Consider the following 23880-nt stretch of genomic DNA (forward strand, 5'->3'; position numbering starts at 1 on the left):
CTGGACCGGCTGGTCACGTAGCGCCGCCCCCCATGTGCTTGCAATCTCTGACGCAGTCTCCCTGGCCGTGGCTCCCAATAAGAGCGCGCGCCGCGGCCCTGGCCCGCCTAAACCTCGCCAGGTAGCCAATGGCCTTCTGGAACCTGGGAGGGGGCCGAAGTCCGATTGGAGGGCGGCCCCTCTGCGGGGCGGGGCCGGGCACCGCGGGCTCGGGCCGGCCGTCGGGGCGCTGCGCGGGAGGACGGCGCTGAGGATGCGCGCGGCGTACCTGGCGCTCTGCGCCCTGCTGCTGGCGGCGGAGCAGGGCGCGCGTGAGTCGGGCCGGGGAGCGGGGAGCCCCCGACTAACCCCGCGGCGCCCCTTCCCGGGCTAGCTTTGAAATCCGCCTGTGCGCGCGCACCCCCTCCCGCCCCGCCGCGCCTTCCCGCGCTTTTCCTAACTCAGGCCCCGCCCCCAAAGCAGCTTCCGCCCTTCCTGCTTCCGGGGACTCGCCCGCGCGCTTCCTGGACGTTCCCGCGCTTTCCGCGCCCCGCCCCCCCGCGTCCTTGCTTCCCCCGCCCCTGCGCCAGAGCCGTGCGGGGAGCCCAGGGGCCGCGCCTCCGCCCTCTTATCTGCCGAAGGGTTTTACACTTAATAATTACACGTAATATAACATAATAATAACTATAAAATAAGAAAATAGAAGTAGGATTTCTAAAGAGCGCGATATTGAAGCGTAGTTATCAGAATGTTTTTAAAAACTGGCCCTCGGACCCCGGCTTGGCCCAAGTGTCTTCTTCCCAGAGGAATCGCAAGGAAGGGGAGAGGGGAGAAGACTCAAGAGGACGAGTTTGGAGAAAGAAAAAAAATTAAGAAAGAAAAACCATGAGATTTGAACTTTTTTTTTCATTTCTTGGGGTCATATAAAGAATCTTTTATAGAAAAGGAAATTGTGGGTGAAATAACTTGCCTAAGGACTTGTACAGTAAATAGTATAGACTGGCTTCCAGATGGGGTCCTCAGCACCAAATGAGCTACGAGACCTTGCCCTCGTTAACTGAAGAAAGCGCGTACACAAACTGCAGGACTCAAAGGAAGCACATAGATGGAAAGACAGCTAGACACACAAGGTGAAAGGTGGCCAGAAGTAAAGTTTCCATTTTATGCTGGTTAGGGGAGAGAATTTTTTTCGACTTGATCCTTCTCCAGCAGACTGGTTCTAGATCTGGAAACCACCCAAGAAATCCTCAAGGCCAGCCCTTTCATTTAACAAAGAATTTGCCTAAAACCACAAGGATGTCAAAATAAGAGAGGATTTGAGATGGAGGGGAGGGAGGGAGATAAAGAAGCTGACAATGGGCAAAGTCAGTGAGGTAGGAAGCCAGATGACCCGCAGAATGCAGACTGTGGGACCAGAGCTGGGAAAGAAAGAAGTTCCAAAGGAACAGCATTTGTGGGGAGTCTGATAGAGAATCAATCAGAGGAGTCAAATCAAATCAACAAGCACTTGTTAAGCATTTATTATATGCTGCATTTGAACACAATAGTATACCAACTCCCCTTATCATACCTCCCCCCCATCCAGCATCCCCTACCCCTAGGCTCCTATGGCAATTTGTCCCTAGACAATCACACACCAATCACATGCCAGGAATGTGCAAGAATGAAAACTCTGGCAAATAATACATGATATACTCAGCAAGAGATGACCCACAAACAAATAAGAATAGAGAGAAGGAGACCTCTCTACATAAATGAAAAAAAAATTTTTTGTTATTTTAGGCAGTTAAGTGGAGTAGATAAAACACTAGGCCTGAAGAGAGGAAGATATGACTTTATATCCTATTCCAGAGGCTTACTATCTATCTAGCTACATATACATATACATATATGTATATGTATACGTATGTATTACTATCATGGACAAGAATCACTATTTGCCTCAGTTTCTTCAACTGTAAAAAATGAAAATAATAATAGGACTTACCTCCAAGGGTAAGTCTGATGCTCAAAAATGGTATTTGTAAAGTGTTTAGCACAATGCCTCACCCATAGTAGGTCTTGTACAAATCTAGCTATCATTGTTATTATGTGCTTCCCCTTTAGGAAAGATATTATTAGATATTGTTCTCTTCACTGGCTATGGTGCCTCTGATTCCTTGATCTTGAAAAGTCTCTAATTCCTTGATCTTGAGTTCCATAGAGAGGTAGGGAATAATAAACTTCTGGTGGTGATTCATTGACTAAATCATTGAGTCTTTAAGAGATTAGAACTATGTCATCTTATGTTTCCTCAAACCCCTAACCAGTCCTTCTAGACAGCAGAAAAGGTGCTTAGTACATAGTTGGTTGGCATGTTTTTGCTTTTTAATTTACTGATTGAATGTTCTAAGTTCCACTGAAATATTATTTGAAACATATTGAAGCTGAGTGTTCTAGGCCTCTTTATTCTCTAACTCATTCTTCTTCCTCTTGTTGTAGGCCTCTGCACGGTGGTTTTTTACTTTTACACTGAGCAGTATCTGTGGGCATGGCTAACTGTCTCAGCTCTCCTTCCTGGATGTTTGATTCAGGGCCTAAGTTATCTGTGGTTCCTAGCAGATGGTCATCAAGGCAGCTGTTCTCTGATGATTGTACATCTCCTGCAGATTGGCATATGGAAACGGTAAGAGCAGGCAATATCTCTGTATCTTAAGATTCAAATTACTATACTATATTCATTCATTCATTCATTCATTGTTCATTCATTCATTCCACAAGCATTTCTTAAATACTATCAGGAACTAGACATATAAAGTCATTCAATTAATTAATCTATCAATAGGCATTTATGCCTCTATGTTCCAAGCATTATGGTAAGTGTGAGGAATACAAGGAGGAGAATTATGTATACACATTAAGATACATAGATATCCCACCTCCCAGGATTTTTGTGAGCTTAAAATGAGAAGTACTATGTCAATATAGCTATTATTATTAGAAATGCAACATGTGGGTGTTGTGGTGAAGAGAATAGTTTTAAGAATCTCCTTGTCTCCAGGGAAGCTAGGTGGTGTAGTAGACAGAGCATCGGCCAGGAGGACCTGAGTTCAAATACAGGCTCAGACATTTAATAATTACCTAATTGTGGGACTTTGGGTAAGGCACTTACCCCATTGCCTTGCTATAAATAAATAAATGAATGAATGAAGGAATGAATGAACGAATGAATGAATGAATAAAACAAATAAAGAATACCCTTGTCTCCCTACCCTGAAGATTTAATGTTTTAATTATAGATTTTATTTATTTTGAGTTTTACAATCTCTCCCCCAGTCTTACTTCCCTCCCCCCGACCCCCACGCAGAAGGCAATCTGTCAGTCTTTACATTGTTTCCATGGTATACATTGATCCAAATTTAGTGCAATGAGAGAGAAATCATATCCCTAAGGAAGAAACACAAACTATAAGAGATAGCAAGATCAGACAATAAGATAGCAGGGTTTGTTTTTTCTAAATTAAAGGTAATATTGTCCTTGGTCTTTGTTCAAACTCCACAGTTGTTTCTCTGGATATAGATGGTATTCTCCATTGCAGACACTGGGGCAGCTAGGTAGTGCAGTGGAGAAGAGCAGAAAATCTGAGTTAAGGAGAGGTCCCTTTGGAGTAGATAGAGCACCGGCCCTGGAGTCAGGAGTACCTGAGTTCAAATCCAGCTCCAGAAACTTAATAATTACCTAGCTTTGTGGCCTTGGGCAAGTCACTTAACCCCATTTGCCTTGTAAAAACTTAAAAAGTGAGAGAAGGTTATTGATTGACTATTTCATAGACCTATTTTTCAACATTATGTTATGCTATCCAACTCGACTTAGAGTTAGAAACATCTGAGTTCTATTCTGCCTCTAACAGATTCTGACTGTTTGACCGTGGACATGTTACTTAAACTTCTAGTGCCCACAGACAGCTGTCTAACAGAATCAGTTACAAATGTGTGGCTCATCTGCAAACACTAGGAGTTTTCCATGCTGATAAAATCATAGTTCCAGTCCCTACTCCTGAAACAATAGGGCTTTTAATGTGATAGTGAACCATCCTTAACAACTTTTACAAAGGAATAAACCCCTGCCATTGCAGGGTGTGAAATGAAATGCATAAGGAGCAGAACAAAAGCCAATTTGACTGGACTACAAGTGTGTAAAGGAAATTAATATTGGAGCTAACCAAAGAAGAGCTTTTAATGCCAAAGAAAAGAGTTTGTTCTTGATCCTAAAAGTAATAGGATACCACTGGAGTTTATTAAGTAGGAGAATGACATAGTCATACTTACATTTTAAGAAATAACAATTTGATAACTATTTGGAGTATGGATTAGGAATGGAAAAGACGTGAAGTAGGTAGACTATTTAGGAGGTTGTAGAAGTTATGAAGGCCTGAACTACAAAAGTGTTTATGTGAGTGAAGTGCAAAAATTTTTGTGGAGGTAGAATTAATAAGACATGTGGAGTAGAAGTAAGGAGTTGGGAATGCATCAAAGGGCCTAATCCTGAGTGAATGAGAATGTCAGTATCCTAGTCAAAATTAGGAAAGTTCAGAAGTCCAATGAGTTTAAAGGAAAAGATGAGATCTGTTTTGGATACATTGAGTATGAGATGCCTGTGTGACATCCATTCCAAAATATCCATTAGGCAGTTCAGAAGAAAGAATAAGGCTGGATTTACATAGATCTAGGAACCACCTGCATCCAGATGATAGTAGATACCCCATCGGAATTAAGAAAGTCACTGGAAGAGTGTGTAGAAAGAGAAGAATACCTGTGATAGAATCTTAAGAGTTCTCTCTCAGTTAAGAGTCATAATATCAATGATAATGCAGGCTGAGGACCTCCTAAAGGAGCCTGAGGACCTCCAGAAAGGTAGAAGGGGAACCAAGACACTGCAATGCAATGAAATCCCATAAAAGAGATCTTATCCAGGAAGAGAGGGTAGTCAACAGTGTCAAATATTTCAGAGACAAAGAGATTTGCCAACTAGATCTCTTTGGAACTGGAGAGAGCAATTACATTTAGGTGAGGAGTTTAGAATCCCATTTGCAAGTGAGAAGAGTGTAGCAATGGGAGGAGAAAACTTTCTACAAATTTGGCCATAAAAGGAAAGAGAGATAACTTAAGGAAATGGGAGGGTTTTTTAAAGGACCAAAAGGACAGGGAAGTATTAGTAGCCTGCAAGGAAATACTTGAAGATTAGAAGGAAGGAATTATTGTGGAGGCAATTTTATCACCTGTGTCTTATCTCTTTGTCCATAAAATCTTATTTAACTTCAACCCATTCATTTATTCATTCATTCAATTAGTCAATTCATTCAACAATCATATTGAAAAGCATATGCAAAGTGCTCTTCTCTGTGCTGGAGAAGATGCATAGTTTAGATAAAAGTTTCTGCCTCAGTGTAAAAGGGGATAGAAAAGTCACAGAGCTAAAGGTAAAAACAATAATATATTGTAAAACCATTGTAAAAATGCTACCTTAGGCATCTATTTTTAGGTTTGTTTTCTATTTTTTGGGGGGGGGTCACCCAGCTAGGTAATTATTAAGTGTCTGAGGCTAGATTTGAACTCAGGTCCTCCTGACTCCAGGGCCAGTGCTCTATTCACTGTGCCACCTAGCTGCCCCTACCTTAGGCATCTAAAGGAAGATTATATCTGATTAGAGGACTCTAGGAAACTTACCTCTAAAGACATACAGACTGATGGCTTATATTCTAGACCCAGGGAACTTTGGCTTCATCCCAGGTCATCCTTAACCCGAAGGAACTCTAGGAAAATCATCTATGTATAGAGTCAAATCAGGTTTTTAGAACCTATGTAAAGTAGGCCTAGATATCCCCAAGATATTTCCCCTTGAACCCTAGAACTGAACTGGCCCTAGATGGTAACACATCTATTAAGCATTTCTGAGTGTAGACAACCACATATTATCTACTTTAAATTGGGTCTATTTTGAATTTACATTTATGTCATCCCTTGGATCTCAGAGAATCTATGAGGCCTTCTATATGGAGTTAAGATCTACATGATCATACTATTTATTAGTCATTCCCAGGATAAAGAATTGTGATTTAATTCAGCAAATATTTATTAAAGTATCTTTTGTGTGTCCATGCTTGTGCTGGGAATTTAGGATCTAAAGATGAAAACAACAATGATTTCCTTTCACTTAAAGAGCTTATGACCTAGTATCTACTCTATTCAGAGTTTCTTAATCTTTTTTTATGTCATGAATCCCTTTGACAGTCTGGTGAAAACCTAAAGAACCCTTTTCAGAATGTTTTAAGTAATTGATGAAAACCCTAAATTGCATTTTAAAATTACCATAAATAAGAATGTATTTTTCCCCCATCCCAGTTCATGGATTCCCTAAATTCATCTATAATTCCCAGAGTAAGAACTTTTGCTCTATTCTGTGGTAATATATGCTTATTTAATAAGCTTATAAATTGTATCATTATGTCATTATTTGTAATCATATTTAAATTCATATTTCCTCCTTTCCTCTTCTCCTAGATGAGTATCTTATAAAATACTCATTGAAGGGGAGCCCACCATCTCCTGAAGCAGTCAGTATATTATAGTTTCTGGGAAATTTTGACTGATAGGAAATTTGTCTTTACATCAAGCTTAAATTTGCCTCTACAACTTCCATCCACCATACTGAGTTACGGCCAAGCAGAAACTTATTCCCTTTTCCATATGATAGATGTTCAAATATTTGAAGACTACTCTCTTGTTTTCTTTCCTCCTCTTCTCCAGGCTAAACGTCATTACCTCCTTCCTTTGATCCTTAGGTGACATGGCCTCCCCCAGTCCTCTCACCATCATAGTCATCCTCCTCCTCTACATAGATGCCTCCAGTTTGTCAGTATTCTCCCAAGAATGTGATATTCTGAATGAAAAAATGTTCCAGCTGGGGTCTGATATTGACAATCTAGTTATTTTGTTTCTCTCAGCCTATCTTCCACATTAGCTTTCTGGACAGTCACATCACATTGTTGTCCTGTATTAATCTTTCCCTTAATCCCTGGTATTTTTAAGTCTCTTCAGAATGACATCATGGTTTTGTCTTAGGCACTGGGACACCTTCTTGGCAGCCATGGCAAAGGAAGGGGAGCCTCCTGGGCTGGGGAAGCTGCTGCTGCAACAAGGAGATCTCTTTGTCCTTCGACTTCTCGAAGCTCTGCTCCAAATGGGTCCCCATCTTCTGCTGCAGACGTATGCTATCATAGCAGCTGATTTAAGAGATCCAGTTCCAGGTAAGAAGGAACTAAGCCATTTCTCCATGAAGACCCGGATCATATGTTTTGTTGCCTTTTTTTTCAGATGTTGCCAAAAGAGTATCCCTGGAATCTTCCCAGTTTCTTCCAAAATCAACCATTTTGCTATTTTTATGGCAAAATCATATTCTATTACATTCATAGATTACAGTTTGTTAGATGTTTTCTAATAGGAAAAACACCCCCTTAACTTCCAATTTGGATCCAAAATGAAAAGAACTGCTATAAATTATTTTGTACATATACTTTTCCTTTTTCTCTGATTCCTTTCAGGTACAGGCCTAGTAGTGGTTTAACTGAGCCAAAGGTATGCACTCTTTGATAACTTTCTGGGCATAATTCCAGACTGCTTTTTAGAATGATTGAACTAATTCACGACTCTACCAACAATGAACCAATGTATGATTATTGATAGCTTGAATTTCTTCCTTCAAACACTTCCTGTTCATGTCTTTTAACATTTATCTATTGGGGAATGGTTCTTTGTTTATATATTTCTATCAGTTCTTTATGTATCTTAGAAATAAGAACTTTATCAGAGAAACCTGTTTACTCTGTATATAATACAAATCAACTTTTATGAATACAGGTTATTTCCCTCAATGCAATGTAAGTTTTATTAGAGCAAGAATTGTCTCATTTTTTTTCATTGTATTTCTATAGCCTAGTATCCCTAGCATGATACAAGCTTCATAAATATTTGTCATTTGATTACTGAATAATTTGTTTGCTTATTTATAAATTGAGAACAATAATACATTCCTCAGCTAATTTACAAATTAGTGATGATACTTTTGTGCTTATAATGAATTAATGTTATTAATATGAATTATTATAATTTTATAATGAAGTTTTAATGTTATCAATTAGGATACAAGATGGGAATAGTACTTATGAAGACTTGTTTGTATAAAAGTACATTACCTCAAGAAAGAAATGAGTTTTGCAGGCTATTTTCACTTTGGTTTATTTAATGTTATTTCTTTCAAAGCACACAAAAAGGAAGAGATTGGTACAAGCAAAATAAGTTATAGATACGTAAAACTAGTACAAAATAAGTAGTGATCATATGTTTATGGAAAGAAGAAAAGATTAGTATCAAATTGTTTTAAGCAAAACTATTCTTTTAAAAGAGGTAATGTAACAGGATTTGATGGAAAAGCAAATTTAATTATAATATTCTTGAATACTAATGGAATAAACTTTCCCATAAAGTGGGGAAAAATTGCACAATGAAGTAAAATACAAAGTATACAAAAGGATTCAATTTTTTTTTCCCTACCACTTCCTTCCTAGGTGTGAGTGCAGTCCTGTCCTGGTTATCTTTGTCCTTTTCTCTGGTCTCTTATGCTCGTGCCATGTGCCTGATAAAGCCAGGACATCTGTCTATGCCTTGGCCTGCCCTCCTGTGCCAGCTCCTCTGGAGGTTGGCTATGCTGGGAACCAGGATCATAACATTAGTTCTGTTTTCCCAAGCCTATCACTGCTGGGTCTTGGTTGTTGGAGGTGAGTTGAGGTTTCCTTTCCACTAATACTTTCAACATGTGAGATAGCTTATTCAACTATAGAGTTTTAATTGAATTTGTGTATAGGACTCATGGAAAAGTGCATATTTTCCTCAATTGGAGGAATTTTTTTTTTTATAATTAGCAAATATATAACTCAGGCAAGGTTCTTTCTGCCCCTACCTACCATACACACACTCATGCTCTACCCAAAGTCATCATCTAAGTATTGAGGATAGTTTTAAGACAAACTACAGAAGACATTGATTTCCTCACAAACACTTTAAAGAGGTTGGCAGCACCTGCAGGTGGTTATACAGTACCACAAATTGATAATTCTTCACACTTTATAGTCTTCACCTTACCCACTCCACATCTGACTTGAATTCCATTCCCTAGGGACAAATGTACCAGTGAATGAGAGAAGAAAGGAAGAAAATATTGAATAAAGAGAAGTTCCTTTTTTGTTTACCTTTCCTATAGAATTTCAGAGCTCAGAATTATTTAATCTAGCCTGTACTTATCTAGAAATCCCCTTGTTAATATCTGTGTCATGTAGTCATCTGGTCTTCACCTAAAAACCTTTTGTAGTGGGCTCACTATCTTCCAAAACAGCCCATTATGCTTTTGGATATATCTAATTTGGAAGTTTTTCCTTACAACAAGCAAAAATATGCCTCTCTACTCATTACTACTTGTTAACTAAAGTCAAGGAGTTCAAGCCTTATCCCTTTTCCAAGTGAAAGCACTTCTTATCCTTGGAGATAGATATCACACATCACCTCCCCATTCAACTGCACCCAATTCCTTCAGCTGATCCTATAGTGTAATCTATCCCTTCAATGTTCTTAGTTACCTTCTTCTAGATCAGTTCTATATATAGATCCATAGATAAATACCCCAAGTTAAATAGGCTGAATTCCTTCTTTGAACCATTCCAAAGTATCCTTCAAAACCATTCTCTGAGGGGCAGCTAGGTGGCTCAGTGGATGGAGTACCAGCCCTGAAGTCAAGAGGACCTGAGTTCAAATGCAACCTCAGGTGCTTAATAATTACCTAGCTGTGTGACCTTGGGCAAGTCACTTAACCTCATTGCCTTGAAAAAAAATCTGTTCTGTGACCCTTTCCTTTCCAACTCAGTTCTCAAAATGAAGTTGGAGCCATTGTCATATATAAGTATGCTGCCTTTTTTGTTTGTTTTACTTGGTTTTTTTTCTTTCTAAAATATGAGAAATTCATCTGGATCTGATATTTAGATACTGGTTTTTCACTCCAAAGAATGTTTCTTGAGCCCTACCTCCATGATCACATTTTCTCCAGGGATCAAAATTTTCCTTTTAAGTTTGATATGCTCGGAAGTGTCCCTTGAGAAACTAAATTCAGGTTACCATTGGCACTCTTAAAAAATTGGTTATCGGGGCAGCTAGGTGGCGCAGTGGATAAAGCACTGGGGCTGGAGTCAGGAGTACCTGGGTTCAAATCTGGCCTCAGACACTTAATAATTACCTAGCTGTGTGGCCTTGGGCAGGCCACTTAACCCCATTTGCCTTGCAAAAAAACCTAAAAAAAAAAGAAAAAGAAAACAAAATGGTTATCATATTTATTAAACATCAGTGATGAGGTGATAGATGGAGTGCTAGTTTATTGTCAAGCTGGCAGATTTCAAATACATCCTCTGAGCCAGTTCAGTCACTGAGAGGAAGTTCTGAACCTGGGAGTTCCTCATGCTGATACTGAGAAAGTTCTGTATCCTTGATATAGGGAAAAGGTATATGTACCTGCTGCTGGGCAACAATCTTGTCAGTTTATTTGTAATTATAGTTCATGCATGAGCAATGCCACCTTGTTTTTCTAGGAGGGGGGGGTGGGGAAACGAATTGTTAAACCTCAGGACAAAAGTAAAAGTTAGTACATTTACTAAAAGAAAGTTTCATGAATAAATTTTGACTCCCAAGTTGAAATTATAGGCCATCTTTTAAGTCTTTGTGAACCCTATTTTGGTCTCATTACCTTGTGTAAAATACAGGAATTAAAGCCATAACTGACCAAAGTAGAACTCTTTTCTTTGGACACCAGATTTTGTACCTCTTTTACTGATCAACAGATAAATGTGGTACAGTAAATTTGAGAGCTGCTGCTGCTGCTGCTGTCATTTAAGTGCCAACACCATTGTAAAATAAAATTTTACTGAATAGCATAATGAAGAGAACACTGGCCCTGAAATGAGGAAAACCTGAATTCAAATCTGTTCTGAAAGTTATTGACTTTCAACCCTGGGAAAGTCACTCTGGTTGTCTCCGTTTCTTCATGTAAACTGGTGGTAATAATATGACCTACCTCTCAAAGTTGTCATAAGGATCAAGAAATAATATTATAAAGTACTTTGTAAACCTTAAGGTACCTTAATAAATGATAACAATTAATTTTAATTTTATTATATTTGACTCACTCTTTTTTTTATATACCACATATTCCTTTTGGGTTCCACATCTCTCCTTTGGCTCAATTGGTACAATAATCTTTCACTGCCAAAGCTCTGACATGTATTCTTTTCTGTCCCTGGCTTCATATCCTTTCCCCCCACTCTCATGTGCTGAATTCCATATTGTGGCATTTTTTTTAACAGGTGCTCATTGGTTAGTGATGACCTTTTGGCTTGTTGCCCAACAAAGCGACATCATAGACAATATTTGTTTTTGGAGGTTGTTCAATCTGCTTGTAGGAGCTGTTTATGTCTTCTGCTACATCAATTTCTGGGACAGTCCTTCCAGAAATAGAATGATCACATTTTATATGGTAAGTGATGCTTTTTCTTCAAATGAATTTATTTCAACAAACTATTATTAAGTTCCTCTTGTGTTCCAAACAGTGAATGTGTTAGATATTGAGTGCATAAAGACAAAACTGAACAGACCCAGGCTCCAAAGAGCTTACATTCTACTGAGTATGTTGAGGATAAAGGAAGAAAAACAAAATATCTAAGATAAGTTAATATAAACTCTCGCTCTTTCTCTCTCTCTCTCTCTCTCTCTCTCTCTCTCTCTCTCTCTCCATATATATATATATATATATATATATATATATATATACATATACATATATACATAGACATATAAAGAAAATGAATTGTTCTTTTTAAAATGAGGAAACAGCAAAAAAATCTTAAAAACAAAAACTTCTCATTGATAAAATGGAGGATGATAGTTACTTGGGTTCATGTGTCTTATTTGCCTTCTCTTATTTCGTGGTGCAGTGAAAGAAGTGGGTGTGAATAAGGGGATAATGGAGCACTGACATGTCCTGACTATGGAAAAGGAAACCTCATAGAATGGAAAGAAGAATTCCTAAGCTGAATTTCTAAGCTAGAGCTGTTAGGAAAAGAGGAAGAAGTTTATTTGTTGCCCCAATCAACAGATGAGTTAAAGGGTGAAAAATGAGAAAGGAGTGAGAATGATCACAGACTTTAATTAGAAAAGAAAGGGAGCATTATTTATTTTAGTATTCTTTTAAAAAAAAAAACTTTGACCTTAGTTATTAACCTTTAAATTTGTAGTTGTTTTATGTAGTTTAAATTATGTGGTTGATTAAATATGTAGTTGTTTTATGTATCATGTAATTGTTTTAATTAAAAAAATTTTTTGCATTAAAAAGTTGGCATTAGTAGTTTTGCATCTGAGGGACTGAATATTAGGAAGTGATCTCAAACAGAGAACCATCTCAGGAAAAGCATCTGTGTGCCAATAAGACTGTATAATATCTAACTCTAGGACTTATCACTACCTGGTATTGGCATCCCTGAATCACAGGGGCATTTCTTAAATGATCAGTGGCCTTGATAGAGAACACTATCATGAGGTACAACTCTATGAGAGACAAATCTACAGATGTTTCATTTTCTTGTCACTGAGACACAAATGTTTGAGTGGACCATAAATAGGACCAGGAAGTCCTCTGTGAGCCAAGGACTGATTTAATAGTCAGTTAATAAATATGTATTAAATGCCCACTAGTGGCTGGGCTCTTTGCTAAATTCTGGGAATACAAAGAATGGCAAAAGACAATCCAGAGGCCATCTCCAGTTGTCCTGACCCATTTCTGGCCCCACATGACTCTGGAGGAGAAAGTGAGGCTGGTAGCTTAGCACAGCACTCCCATCACTCAAATTCAATTCACATGCATGTCATGGCATCATGTCCCTGATGTCAAGGTCTTCTTCAGGGACAAAGGATAAAAATATCATTTTACTTGGAGAAGACATTTAAACAACCTAGACTTTAGTTTCCTCATTTGTAAATTCAGAGGTTAATTCATAATTTTAGAGTATAGATGATAAAATATACTACCCATCTCCTGCCAGAAAAGTGATAATCTCAAGATTCATAATGACATTACCAATATGGCAGCATATTTTGCTTGAATATGAGTATTTGTTACATGGATACTTCATTTAGGGTTGAGGCAGGGAGGAGAAAGAGGGAAGATGGGGGAGAAGGGGGAGAGGAGAAAAGGATTAGGACAAGGATTAAAAAGTTGGAAGAGAGAACAAAGAAGGTTAGAAAGAATTACAAACAAGCAAGACAGTTTTGCAAATTATTTGTTGGATTCATTATATACTTAAAAAACAGACTCTATAAAATAGAGTTGAATTAATATCTGCAAAAATTCTCTTCCATTCTACAATGTATATAGAAATGTTCATTTTATTTGATGTTCAGAACTTTAAAAAGAAAAAGGAAGAAATGATGGGGGTGAACTAGATTTTCTCTAAGGCCTTATCCCAATTTATATCTGTCATCCTACTTACTCCTACTGGACAAATCACCTTATCAATTTGAACCTCAGTTTTTCCCCATCTCTACCATATAGAGAGAGGGTCAGAAGAGGGAGACTGAAATGAGTGATCACCATGAGCCCTTTCAGTTGTTTATATGCTGCTAGCTGTGGATACCAATTTGTGTCTAAGAAGATAGGCTAGGTTTGGGTTCTGGAGTCTTTCATTGCATGAGGAGAATGCATGCCTGCTGGGGTGGGAGCCAAAAGAGCTGTGCTGACTTCTTTTGTTCTCATAGATAATGCTGATGGAGAATATAGTCCTTTTGCTATTGGCCACTGATTTTCTGCAGGGAGCTTCATGGGGCACTATATGGATGACAGCAGGCATTGTGTCTGGATTTATTATTGGTAAGAACACCTGTCACTTTCCCAACACACTGGCTTCTGTTTCATTCAATGAACTTCCCAAAGAGGGAGAATTGTCATTAGAACACTATTAAATATAGCATCTAGGAAGGAAGCAATTTTTGCCATGTCATATCCTAAAAGAACCTGAGATATGAGCAGTTACCCGGGCTTCAAGATCCCATCCACAAAATAGGTTTTAGAGGAATATATCTTTTCCTTTCCCTTTCCTATACCCTGTGATTTCCAAAGGGATTATAGGAACATAAGATCTTAAAGCCAGGTAGGAGTAAACTTTAAGACCATCAGTTCAATAGATGAACAAATTACCTCCCATAGAGTTTGTGTCTTTTCCGAGGACATCAGGTAATAAGTGATAGAACTTCAACCCAGGTTACTCAAAATTTTCTAGCCCAAACCCCAAATTTTACTATAGGGGAAACTAAGGACTAGAAAGTACCCAAAGTCACAGAGCTGGATATAAACTCACACTTTCTTATTCTTTTTTCTCCAAATTCAATACAAATTCTACCATTTATTCAGTAACAAGCACTTAACTGTTTCCTATTTACCAGGCACTATGACATTCTAGAGATACAAAGGCAAAAAGAAAATAGTCCCTGAAGGGACTATTAGCTATCAGGGACCTTATGTGCCATTGAAGGGAATCAGAACACATGGAGACAAATGAGTAAAGACAAAATAGGCCAGATACCATGGTCTAATGGATATGGTAATGGCGCCAGGAATTCTCTGAGTCGATATCTTGCCTTCAGATTCTTAAAGCTGTGTCACTAACTTTAGAAAAATCTCTTAACCTCTCTGGGACTCAGTTCCAACTCTAAATATATAATCTTTTGATTATGTGGTTGCAAAGAACTGCATGGAGAGAGGAGGGCCCTGTACATTATGGTCATGTTCAGATGCCTTACCAGTATTGTTTTCCACAGTAGGGGTTTGTGTGTGTGTGTGTGTGTGTGTGTGTGTGTGTGTGTATTGCTAACAGGGCAGACATTCCTCAGAGTCAGGGAACTAAACAATTTCTCTGGAACCAGAAAAGGGAATCTATGAAGAAGGAGCAAAGGGATCCAGAGTTCACTATCTCCAAAAACAAGATATGACAGGGGTCAGTGCCAAGAGGCAAGCTAAGATCTGGCTCAACAGGCATTAGCAAAGGTTAAGAGATCACTGAAAACATATATTTGCTTCACCATGTATAGCTGCTGTGCTTCAAGTGTGGTCTAGTTCTCTCTAATATATAGCATGTGTCCCATGTAGTAAAGAAATGGAATTATACATGTAAAATACTCTACATTTATGTGCTGATGATCAACCTCTCAGCATCCCAGGCAGTTCTCTGAGACTATAAGTTGCAGGCCAATTATTCATCTGGTTTCTGGAGAAAATGTACAGACCACAAAAATCATAGGTCCTTCCCAAAATATGTAATCATAATAGCTAACATTTATATAACATTTTAAAGTTTGCAAAATGCTTTACATATTTTTCTCACTTGATCCTCATACGCTGAAAGGTAGGTGCAATTACTGTCCCCATTTACTGATGTGGAAACTGAGACTGACAGAATTAAATTACTTGCTCAAGCTAAATAAACATTTAAAACTGAATCTGAACTTGACTTCTTTCTTCAGGGCCAGAATTTTGTCCACTGCACCATTGAATGTCTACATATATATTTACACATACGCATAGGTGTGTGTGTGTGTGTGTGTATGCATATATTGCATATAATATGCATAATATGTAACAAAGATTATATATGTATATGTAATGTGTGTGTTTTTCTATGTACATATAATATATGCAACATATATTTGTATAGGATCATTATTGTTGGAAGTTATCTTAAAGTTCATCTAGTTCAGTTCCTTCACTTTGAGATAAGTTAACCTTATGAGACCTTAAGTGAATTGACTAACTCATATAGAACCTATCTGGGCTCTAATAACTGTATGAAGTTCTTCATTGGTAAAAGGATCTCTGCACTCTTTCAGAGCTATCTAAAATTCAGGTTCACTAGTTCAAATATTCTTTTGCCAAGTCTCATACTGCTTATGATGATAGACTTGAAAATAAGGGATTCCAACTAGTACAATAGGAAACTTAAATCAGTGTCAAGGGTGACTAGAAAATATTCTGATAAAGAAATTATGCTATAGTCAACACATCTGACAAAAATAAAATGAGGTGGCACAGTAGATAGAGCACTGGCCCTGGAGTCGGGAGTACCTGAGTTCAAAGCTAGCCTCAGACACTTAATAATTACCTAGCTGTGTGACCTTGGGCAAATCACTTAACCCCATTGCCTAGCAAAAAAACAAAAAAAAAACCTAAAAAAATAAAAGTAAAATAAAATAAAATAAAATGATCTGACAAAAAGTAATGAAGATATTTTTGTTCAACAGGGGTATAATTTTGGTTGTGGAAATTCTATGCCCTTGGAGAGCTCCTGATGAGCTACCTGAAATTAGCTGTTCTCATTTAGGGATTTTGTTGTCCATAAGAATACACCAACCATTGTATTTGTGAATGGTTTCTGAGTTTCTAAGTCATTATGATCTCATTATGATCATTAAGAAACTGTATATGCACAAACTCATACTCATACATTCCTTTAATTGTAACTGGGAGCCACTGTTGTTTTAAAAAAAAAAGTTGGAAACTATTCTAATTTAGTACTGAGTTTTTCTTTAGTAGGAGGTTAAAAATTTTTTAGAGAACCAAAAATAAAATTCAGTACAATTTAGATCAACAAAATTTTACTAGATATAGCATAGTAGATAGAATGCTAGCCTTGGATCCTAGAAGACGTGTTCAAATAATACTTCCTATACTCATTACTTCATAAGTGATCTAGGGCAGATCATTTAATTTCTCTATTCTCAATTCCTTCATCTGTAAAATGGAAGTGAATACCACCTGAATAGGACTTTCAATGAATAATCTCATGTTCTTTTGGTCTTTTTCAGGCTGTGCTTCACTCATAATTTATTACAGCCAACTTCACCCCAAATCCACAGAAATCTGGCAGGGTTTTATAAGGAAGTCCTGTAGCACTGTCAACAGAGATAAAAGAGAAAAAGAACCTTCTTCCTTTCATTGTGCAAACCCAGTTGAAGGAAGATCAGAAAGCTTAGGCTTGTATCCATTGGAAGACTCCAAAGCACCATATCAGGAGAATTCCCTTAGCATTGACTGGGGAGCTTCTGTTGGGAGCCAGGCAAAAAGGGATGAGGTCAATGCCAAATGGCACCACCACTGGCTGCTAGTGAAACTGGCCCTAAAAACAGGAAACATGTCCAAGATCAATGCAGCCTTTGGCAATGATGGCTTAGGCTGTGTTTTCTCACCCATCTATGAAACTACTAAATGCTTTGGCCCACAGTTGAAACATTCAGAGAAAGAATTCCCTTTACCTCAGAAAAAGCATGTGACAATACCATATCGAGGTTCCTGGCAAAAAGATTTGCAGACTGAAGATATCCCGGAAACTAAAATGAACCCTTTGGAGACATCAAGTTATATCACTCTCTCAAATAGTCAGCATGACCATGTACGCTCCCAGAAGATGATGCCCATTGTTGCACCTTCAGAGAAGGAAAAAGGATCTGTCATTTTGCAAAATGATTTGTCATTGATTAAATGTGATGATCAGGAAGAAGGTTGCAGAAATCAAAATGCAGTTCCTTGGAGGCAGGAGAAGAGTGATGCAGAAAGTCCCACTGGACAGATAGAAGGAGCAGAGAGAGAAAAAGAAAACTCCACATTCTATTTCAGTGCTACCATGGAAGGGGCCGCACCCAATCCCAAGGAGCCTAGTACACCTCCACAGGGCTCCCCCAGAAAAGTGGAAACAGAAAAGGATCAGCCACCCAAATCTGACTCTAATCATTTGGCATCAATACCACTTCCTGTCAGTGTGGCAAACATCAGCCCAATAGCAGGCACAAAAACAAACAACCACTTACAGCACAACCTTTTTGATGGTAGTCATTGTAGTCTACCAGGGGTGTCTTCTATAGGTTCAAGATGTGGGCAACCTCAAGAGCTCTGGAACGCTGAAGGAAACCTCTACCTCTCTATTGAGACTTGGATGTCTCTGACGAGGAGCAAACTGAGGTCTTCAGAGGAACCTTGCTTTACATCCACCCCCAAATCAGAACTCAAAAAAGATGGTGACATTCTGAGGGAAAGGCTAAGTCAAGAAGCAAAGTTTTTTCCTGGTTGAAGGCATGGAAACTGGAACAAGGATGTCCCTGAAACATTCAAAGATACAGGAAATTACTTCCAGTATATTGGATAAGTCCTATGGAAAACTTATGAAAGGATGTGGAAATGGAGCAAGAAGATGTTGATGAGTTGTGATGTATACTAGTAGATGTAGTCTGCATGTTAGTGAGACTGCGCATAAACCGAAATATTGAAGTAATAACCATAATTGAAGGTGATTTTAAACTGATAAAAATACAACATGTAACAATAAGCAACATTAGAAGTTGTATTTTTATCTTTGGACTTTTTAATTGAAAACCAATGCATAACACCAGAATTCCTGTTCTGGCTTCTGTGTCTTCAGCAAAGTGCTTTGTTTTCCCTTTTTTTGTTGTTATTGTTTTAAGTACTAGACTTTCCTCCCTTAAGGATAATTTCTGGTTATTAATCAGTCAATTTGTCATATTCTGATCCCTTTAAATCAACTTTTCCACATTTCTCTCCCCCTCTCATTCCCTGGAAAACATTTCCTAGACCTGAAACACTAACCAAATTCAACTTTTAAGAATCTAAGTTTCCCTTAATTTTATGGTAGTTGTTTCTGACTAATTCTCTTAAAGAATACATTTATATATAAAGGAGGAAGTGGCCAGAAAGCAAGGTAGTCAGTATGATGTTACTGTTACCTTCTTGAATCTCTAGGCTCTCTGTCAGTATTATGTTCTATTAGGAAAGGGCAAAGCTGCTTTAATAATAGAATGGATAATGATAGAATTTACTTAACAATTTAAGTAATAAAGTGAATTTCATGTATTATTCTATTCTGTCCTCACAACAACTCTATGAAGTGAGTGTTCTAATTATCCCCATTTTACAGATGAGGAAGCCAAGAAGTTCTATCCATATGAGGAAGTAGAAGGGATGCTAAGCTTAGACCTAGGGGATCTAAGTTCAAACCTGACTCTCATTTACTACCTATATGACCTTGGTTAATTCTTTTAACCTCTCTTGGCCTCAGTTTCCATACAGGTAAAAGGTGAACCCAGATGTCCCCTAAGAGCCCATCCAGTTCTAGATCTAGGAGCCTTAACTGCTCCAGACAATCTCAAGTACCCTTAATGCCTTTATACCCTCTTATCTCTCATCATTTACAATCATTAAAATCAATCCATGAGACATCTGGAGATGGTTTAAGTGGTTTGGGCTATATTGTATAACTACAGTTTGAAACTTGGCATAGAGAATGGAAAATCTATTATAGCTGTGCATTTTTAGCTTTTGTGAAATAATTATTGGGACATTTGATTTCTCCTTCTTTTTGGGAGACCACATCAATCAATCAGCCTAGTATTTATTGAGCACCCAAATGTATATGAGACACTGGGCTAGCCTCAAGGGATACAAGAGGAAAGTGAAACAATCCTAGCCCCATAGGAACCTCTAAAGGTAAGTAGTCAGTGACAAACATGAAGAGCCTACTAGGTTCCTAACACTGTGCTAAGCACTGGGGATAAAAAGAAAACAAAACACCCAGTCTTTTCTTTCAAAAAATGTACATTCAAGGGGAAGATAACAGAGTAGCCGACTCTAATTGCCTTAAAAGAGCCAACTGTTAATTACATAATTACATAACAGGAATCACAGTCACTACAAATCAGGGCTTGGCTTATTCTGTTGCAGGGCAAGTGACTGAAAACTACTCTTCTTGACCCATTTGGAGTTTTCTTGGTAAGGTACTGCAGTGGTTTGCCATTTCCTTCTCCAGCTCTTTTTACAGGTGAGGAAATGAGGCAAATAGGTTTATGTGACTTGCCCAGGATCACACAGCTGGTAAGTGTCTGAGGCCAGATTTGAACTCAGGAACTTGAATCTTCCTAACTCCAATCCCAGTGCTTTATGCACTGAGCCACCTGGCTTCTAATAAAAATAATGATAACATTATAGTAATGACTAGCATTTATATGGTTCTTTAAGATTTTGTAAAATGCTTTACATATATTTGAAATTCCCAGGATCATAGAGCTCGGAAGTATCTGAGGCTAGATTTGAACTCAGAAGGAAGAGTCCTATTCTGGCTCTGATTGTCCAAATATATAAATACATGAAATCTCATTGTCCATTTCATAGACCCAGATGCAGATATAAAGCTAGGCATAAGAGATCAAAGCCATCTGTTTGCAAATAGTTATTTTCCATGCTTTTAAGACTTTCTAGAAAGTGAGGTATAATTGGATGAGTGAATTTTACTAGCTGCTCATGTAAAATATATAGGATATATCAAAATAATAGGATGGGGGAACTAAAGGTTTTAGTCTATTTATCATTAGATAAATGTAGACAGGGAAATTACAAAATGAGACAAAAGGATTCTGTCTTTGTTCAAACAGTGGAGAGTCTTGACTCTAAAGCCAGAAAATATCTCAAAAGTCAAGCCACTCATTTTAAAGACGAGGCAGCTGAAGGACAGAGCAGCACCATGATTTGTTCCTGGTCACAGATATGGCAGTCAGGATTAAAATTCATGTCCTGTTCAATGGTATTTATACCATACAAGGAAAGTCTTGAGAGTATAACCACCCTCAAAGGGCTGGAAAGCTGAGTCTTTCATTATAATCATAACTGACATATAGCTCTTCAAGATTTGAAAAGGGTTTTAAATGGTTTTGTCCGATTCGCACTTTCACTGTAATAATAACTGACATGTATATAGCTCTTTAAGGTTTGATAAAGGTTTTAAATACATGATTTTGTCTGATCCTCACAACACTTTAAAATAGATTCTATTATCCCTATTTTACAGATGAGAAAACTGAGGCCCAGAGAGATCAGTTTGCCTAAGATGAATCACATAGCCACTAAGAATTTCAAAATTTAAACATGATCTTCCAGACTCCAAATCCACTTATTTACTGATTCCACTTATTCAAATCCACTTAACCACTTATACTACAATCCTTACAAGAACAGAAAACAATTCTTTTTAAACAGCTTTGGTCTCCTATGCCTGGCTTTATATCTACATCTGGGTCTATGAAATGGACAATGTGGTTCTATGCATTTATAAATTTGGAGTAGAGTCATAACTAGCACAGGGTATATAGGGCTGTGTCCTACTGGCTGACCCCACTCAACTAAATTTGCACCAGTTGCAGTTTCATCTAGTTATAATCCTGAAGGAGAGGGACAGAGAATAAGGACAAGATGTTTTACATGGCTATAGTTTTTGTAGGAGAAGGTGAATATATGTATCCTAAGAAGGTGCCTTGAGTCAAACAGATAATGGATGAATGAGGACGTATTCAAAAATCTCTTCTTCCTGGCTCAAATCTAGCACACTATCCACTGTGCCAGCATAATGTTTTTCACATAGTAAGTATCCAATAATATTTGTTAAATTAAAATGAATTATATTGAACTAGATTTATTTATTTGGCTAAATATCCAAATTTTTAATCCTGATATTGGCAGTGTGATTTTGCATTTGGCAGAGTTTCCAAACCTAAAAACAACAGAATTTGTTGTTCAATTGTCTATGTCTTCATGACCCCATGGGTTTTTATTCCCTGTGAAGTTTTCTTGGAAAAGACACAGGAGTGGTTCACTATTTAATTCTTCAGTGTGTTCCCAATTTACAGTAAAGGTGCCGAGGGATTAAGTGACTCCCTGAGTCACATAGCTAATAGGTGTCTGAGGCAGGATTTGAACCTGGGTATTCCTGATTCCAAGGCCAGTGTTCTATCCATTGTATTACCTAGCTACCCCATAGCTGTAGATTCAGCTATGATGGTAAAAGGGACAAGAAGGGATCAGCAGAGACTTTATTCACTATTCATTGTGACATGTGCTTTAACTACTTGAAATGTCACTTAGGACCTAAGTCCAATTTAGTTATCTTTTCTAACCTGGAGAAGTTTCAGAGAAGTCCATCTTCTCTGTAGGATGACTACTTCCAATGTCATCCAGAATCCATGACATTTAACAAAAAATATCTGCCTTTCTGTTGAAATTAAAATAGTGAGAGATCTGTACCTCAAGTAGCTGTATATGAACAGATTGTCCTTTATGAGTTTATATTCCCTGGAGAACTTGCCCTTTAAAAATTCCACAGCCCTCCCTTGTCAAAGCAATTATCTAAGCCATCAGTTTCCTCATGCATAAAATGGGTAGAAAAGATGACCACTGAAAGTTCCTTTCATCTCTAAACCTAAAATCCTATGAATGCCTGTCCCAGTCACCTATGATTTATATGAACAATAGGAGAGAATTGAAAAACAGAATTAGAATGAAGCCTCCTAAGTCACTCCACTACAGTAATTCATTTAAACGGGGACTGCTTTGTTTTGAAAAGCACAATCAATGCCTGGTATATAATAAATGCTGGTTGCCTAACTCTCCAATTTGACTGACCTATTCCGTATCATTTGTGGAATCCCTGAGAATTCCTTTTTTTCCTTATTCTGATGTATTTGAACCCTGGTGTTGGAAGGAGGAGGAGGAGGGGAAGGGAATTGACTTCTATGGTGTGTGCTGGGATGTGGCAAGGCTCTTCAGTAAGAGAAGTAGAATAAATGCAAGAGAGATAACATGATGGAGCAGTTCCTGGGAATATCTGAAATAGCTGTGTTACATTTGGAAGTAAATTTGAGAAGAAAGGGATCTTGAGTGTCACTTCTCAGTCACATCTATGTCAAAGGTCAATGAAAGAAGAGCATCCATGCAGAGTTAAATCTACACGTGAGAATAGATTCTTGCTTATGTTGCTGGATAGAGATTGGGAAGTCCTGAACCCTCATAATGGTCTAACAAGAACTGTGAGAAGAATGGCACAGGGTAAGAAATTAAACCAGGGATTGTAGATAACACAGAGAGAAAAGCAAGGTATAGAGGATGAGTCAAAAAACTTGAAGATAAGACATGAATTTAAATCCTACTTCAGAAGATTGTTATATGATTTTTATAGCTATGGGCAAGTAATTTATCCTCTCTGAACCTTAGTTTCTTCATCTGAAAAGTAAGGAAGACAAGAATAGTCTTAAGATACCTTTCAGCTATAAATCCAGTAAAAGTAAATATTACCATCCCTGCCAAATTTTGGCCTGGATCAAAGTTCTGTATGCCCCATGTTAATTCTAGTTCTAGGTGGGGCAGCTAGATGGCACAGTAGAGCACTGGCCCTGGAGTCAGGAGAACCCAAGTGCAAATCTAGCCTTAGACATTTAATAATTGCCTAGCTATGTGACCTTGGGCAAGTCACTTAGCCCCACTGCCTTAATAAAAAAAATTCTAGTTCTAGGAAAGCTATGTGGCTTAGTGAATAGAAAGTCATCTTCCAGAGTTCAAATATGGTCTTGGATACTTTACTAACTTCATGACCCTAAATAAGTAACTTATCCCTGTTTGCCTCAGTTTCCTCATTTCTAAAGTGAGTTGGAGAAGAAGGTGCTCAAGTATCTTTGCCAGTAAAACCCCAAATGGACTCACAAAGGATCAGGCATAACTAAAATCACTAACAACAGTTCTGGTTTTGAACCCTCCTCCTAGGACCAGGACACCAATAGACTAAAGCACAGGTCAGGAGAGTAGTAAAAATTTCTCCTTAGATCATACCACCTTGGAAGAACTAAAAATTTTCAAGTCCTAGGAGTATCTCTGAAAATAGCTGCCAAAAAACTACAAAAG

At 38.0% G+C, this 23880-nt stretch overlaps 1 protein-coding gene across 2 annotated transcripts; it reads left to right on the forward strand.

Annotated features, from left to right (window-relative positions):
- Positions 1–225: 225 nt before the first annotated feature.
- On the forward strand, positions 226–23880 carry XKR5 (XK related 5). Of its 2 annotated transcripts, none has more exons than XM_074209523.1 (7): positions 226–311; positions 2461–2644; positions 7080–7264; positions 8582–8791; positions 11417–11586; positions 13860–13971; positions 16959–23880. In XM_074209523.1, exons 1-7 carry the CDS (start codon positions 254–256, stop codon positions 18215–18217), a joined length of 2178 nt encoding a protein of 725 aa, XP_074065624.1. In that variant the 5' UTR covers positions 226–253; the 3' UTR covers positions 18218–23880. The 2 variants fall into 2 exon arrangements, with proteins under 2 accessions (XP_074065624.1, XP_074065625.1); XM_074209524.1 differs by lacking the exon at positions 226–311 and adding an exon at positions 572–643.

This window comes from Macrotis lagotis, chromosome 1 (genome assembly GCF_037893015.1).
Source record: "Macrotis lagotis isolate mMagLag1 chromosome 1, bilby.v1.9.chrom.fasta, whole genome shotgun sequence".
Taxonomy (NCBI): domain Eukaryota; kingdom Metazoa; phylum Chordata; class Mammalia; order Peramelemorphia; family Peramelidae; genus Macrotis; species Macrotis lagotis.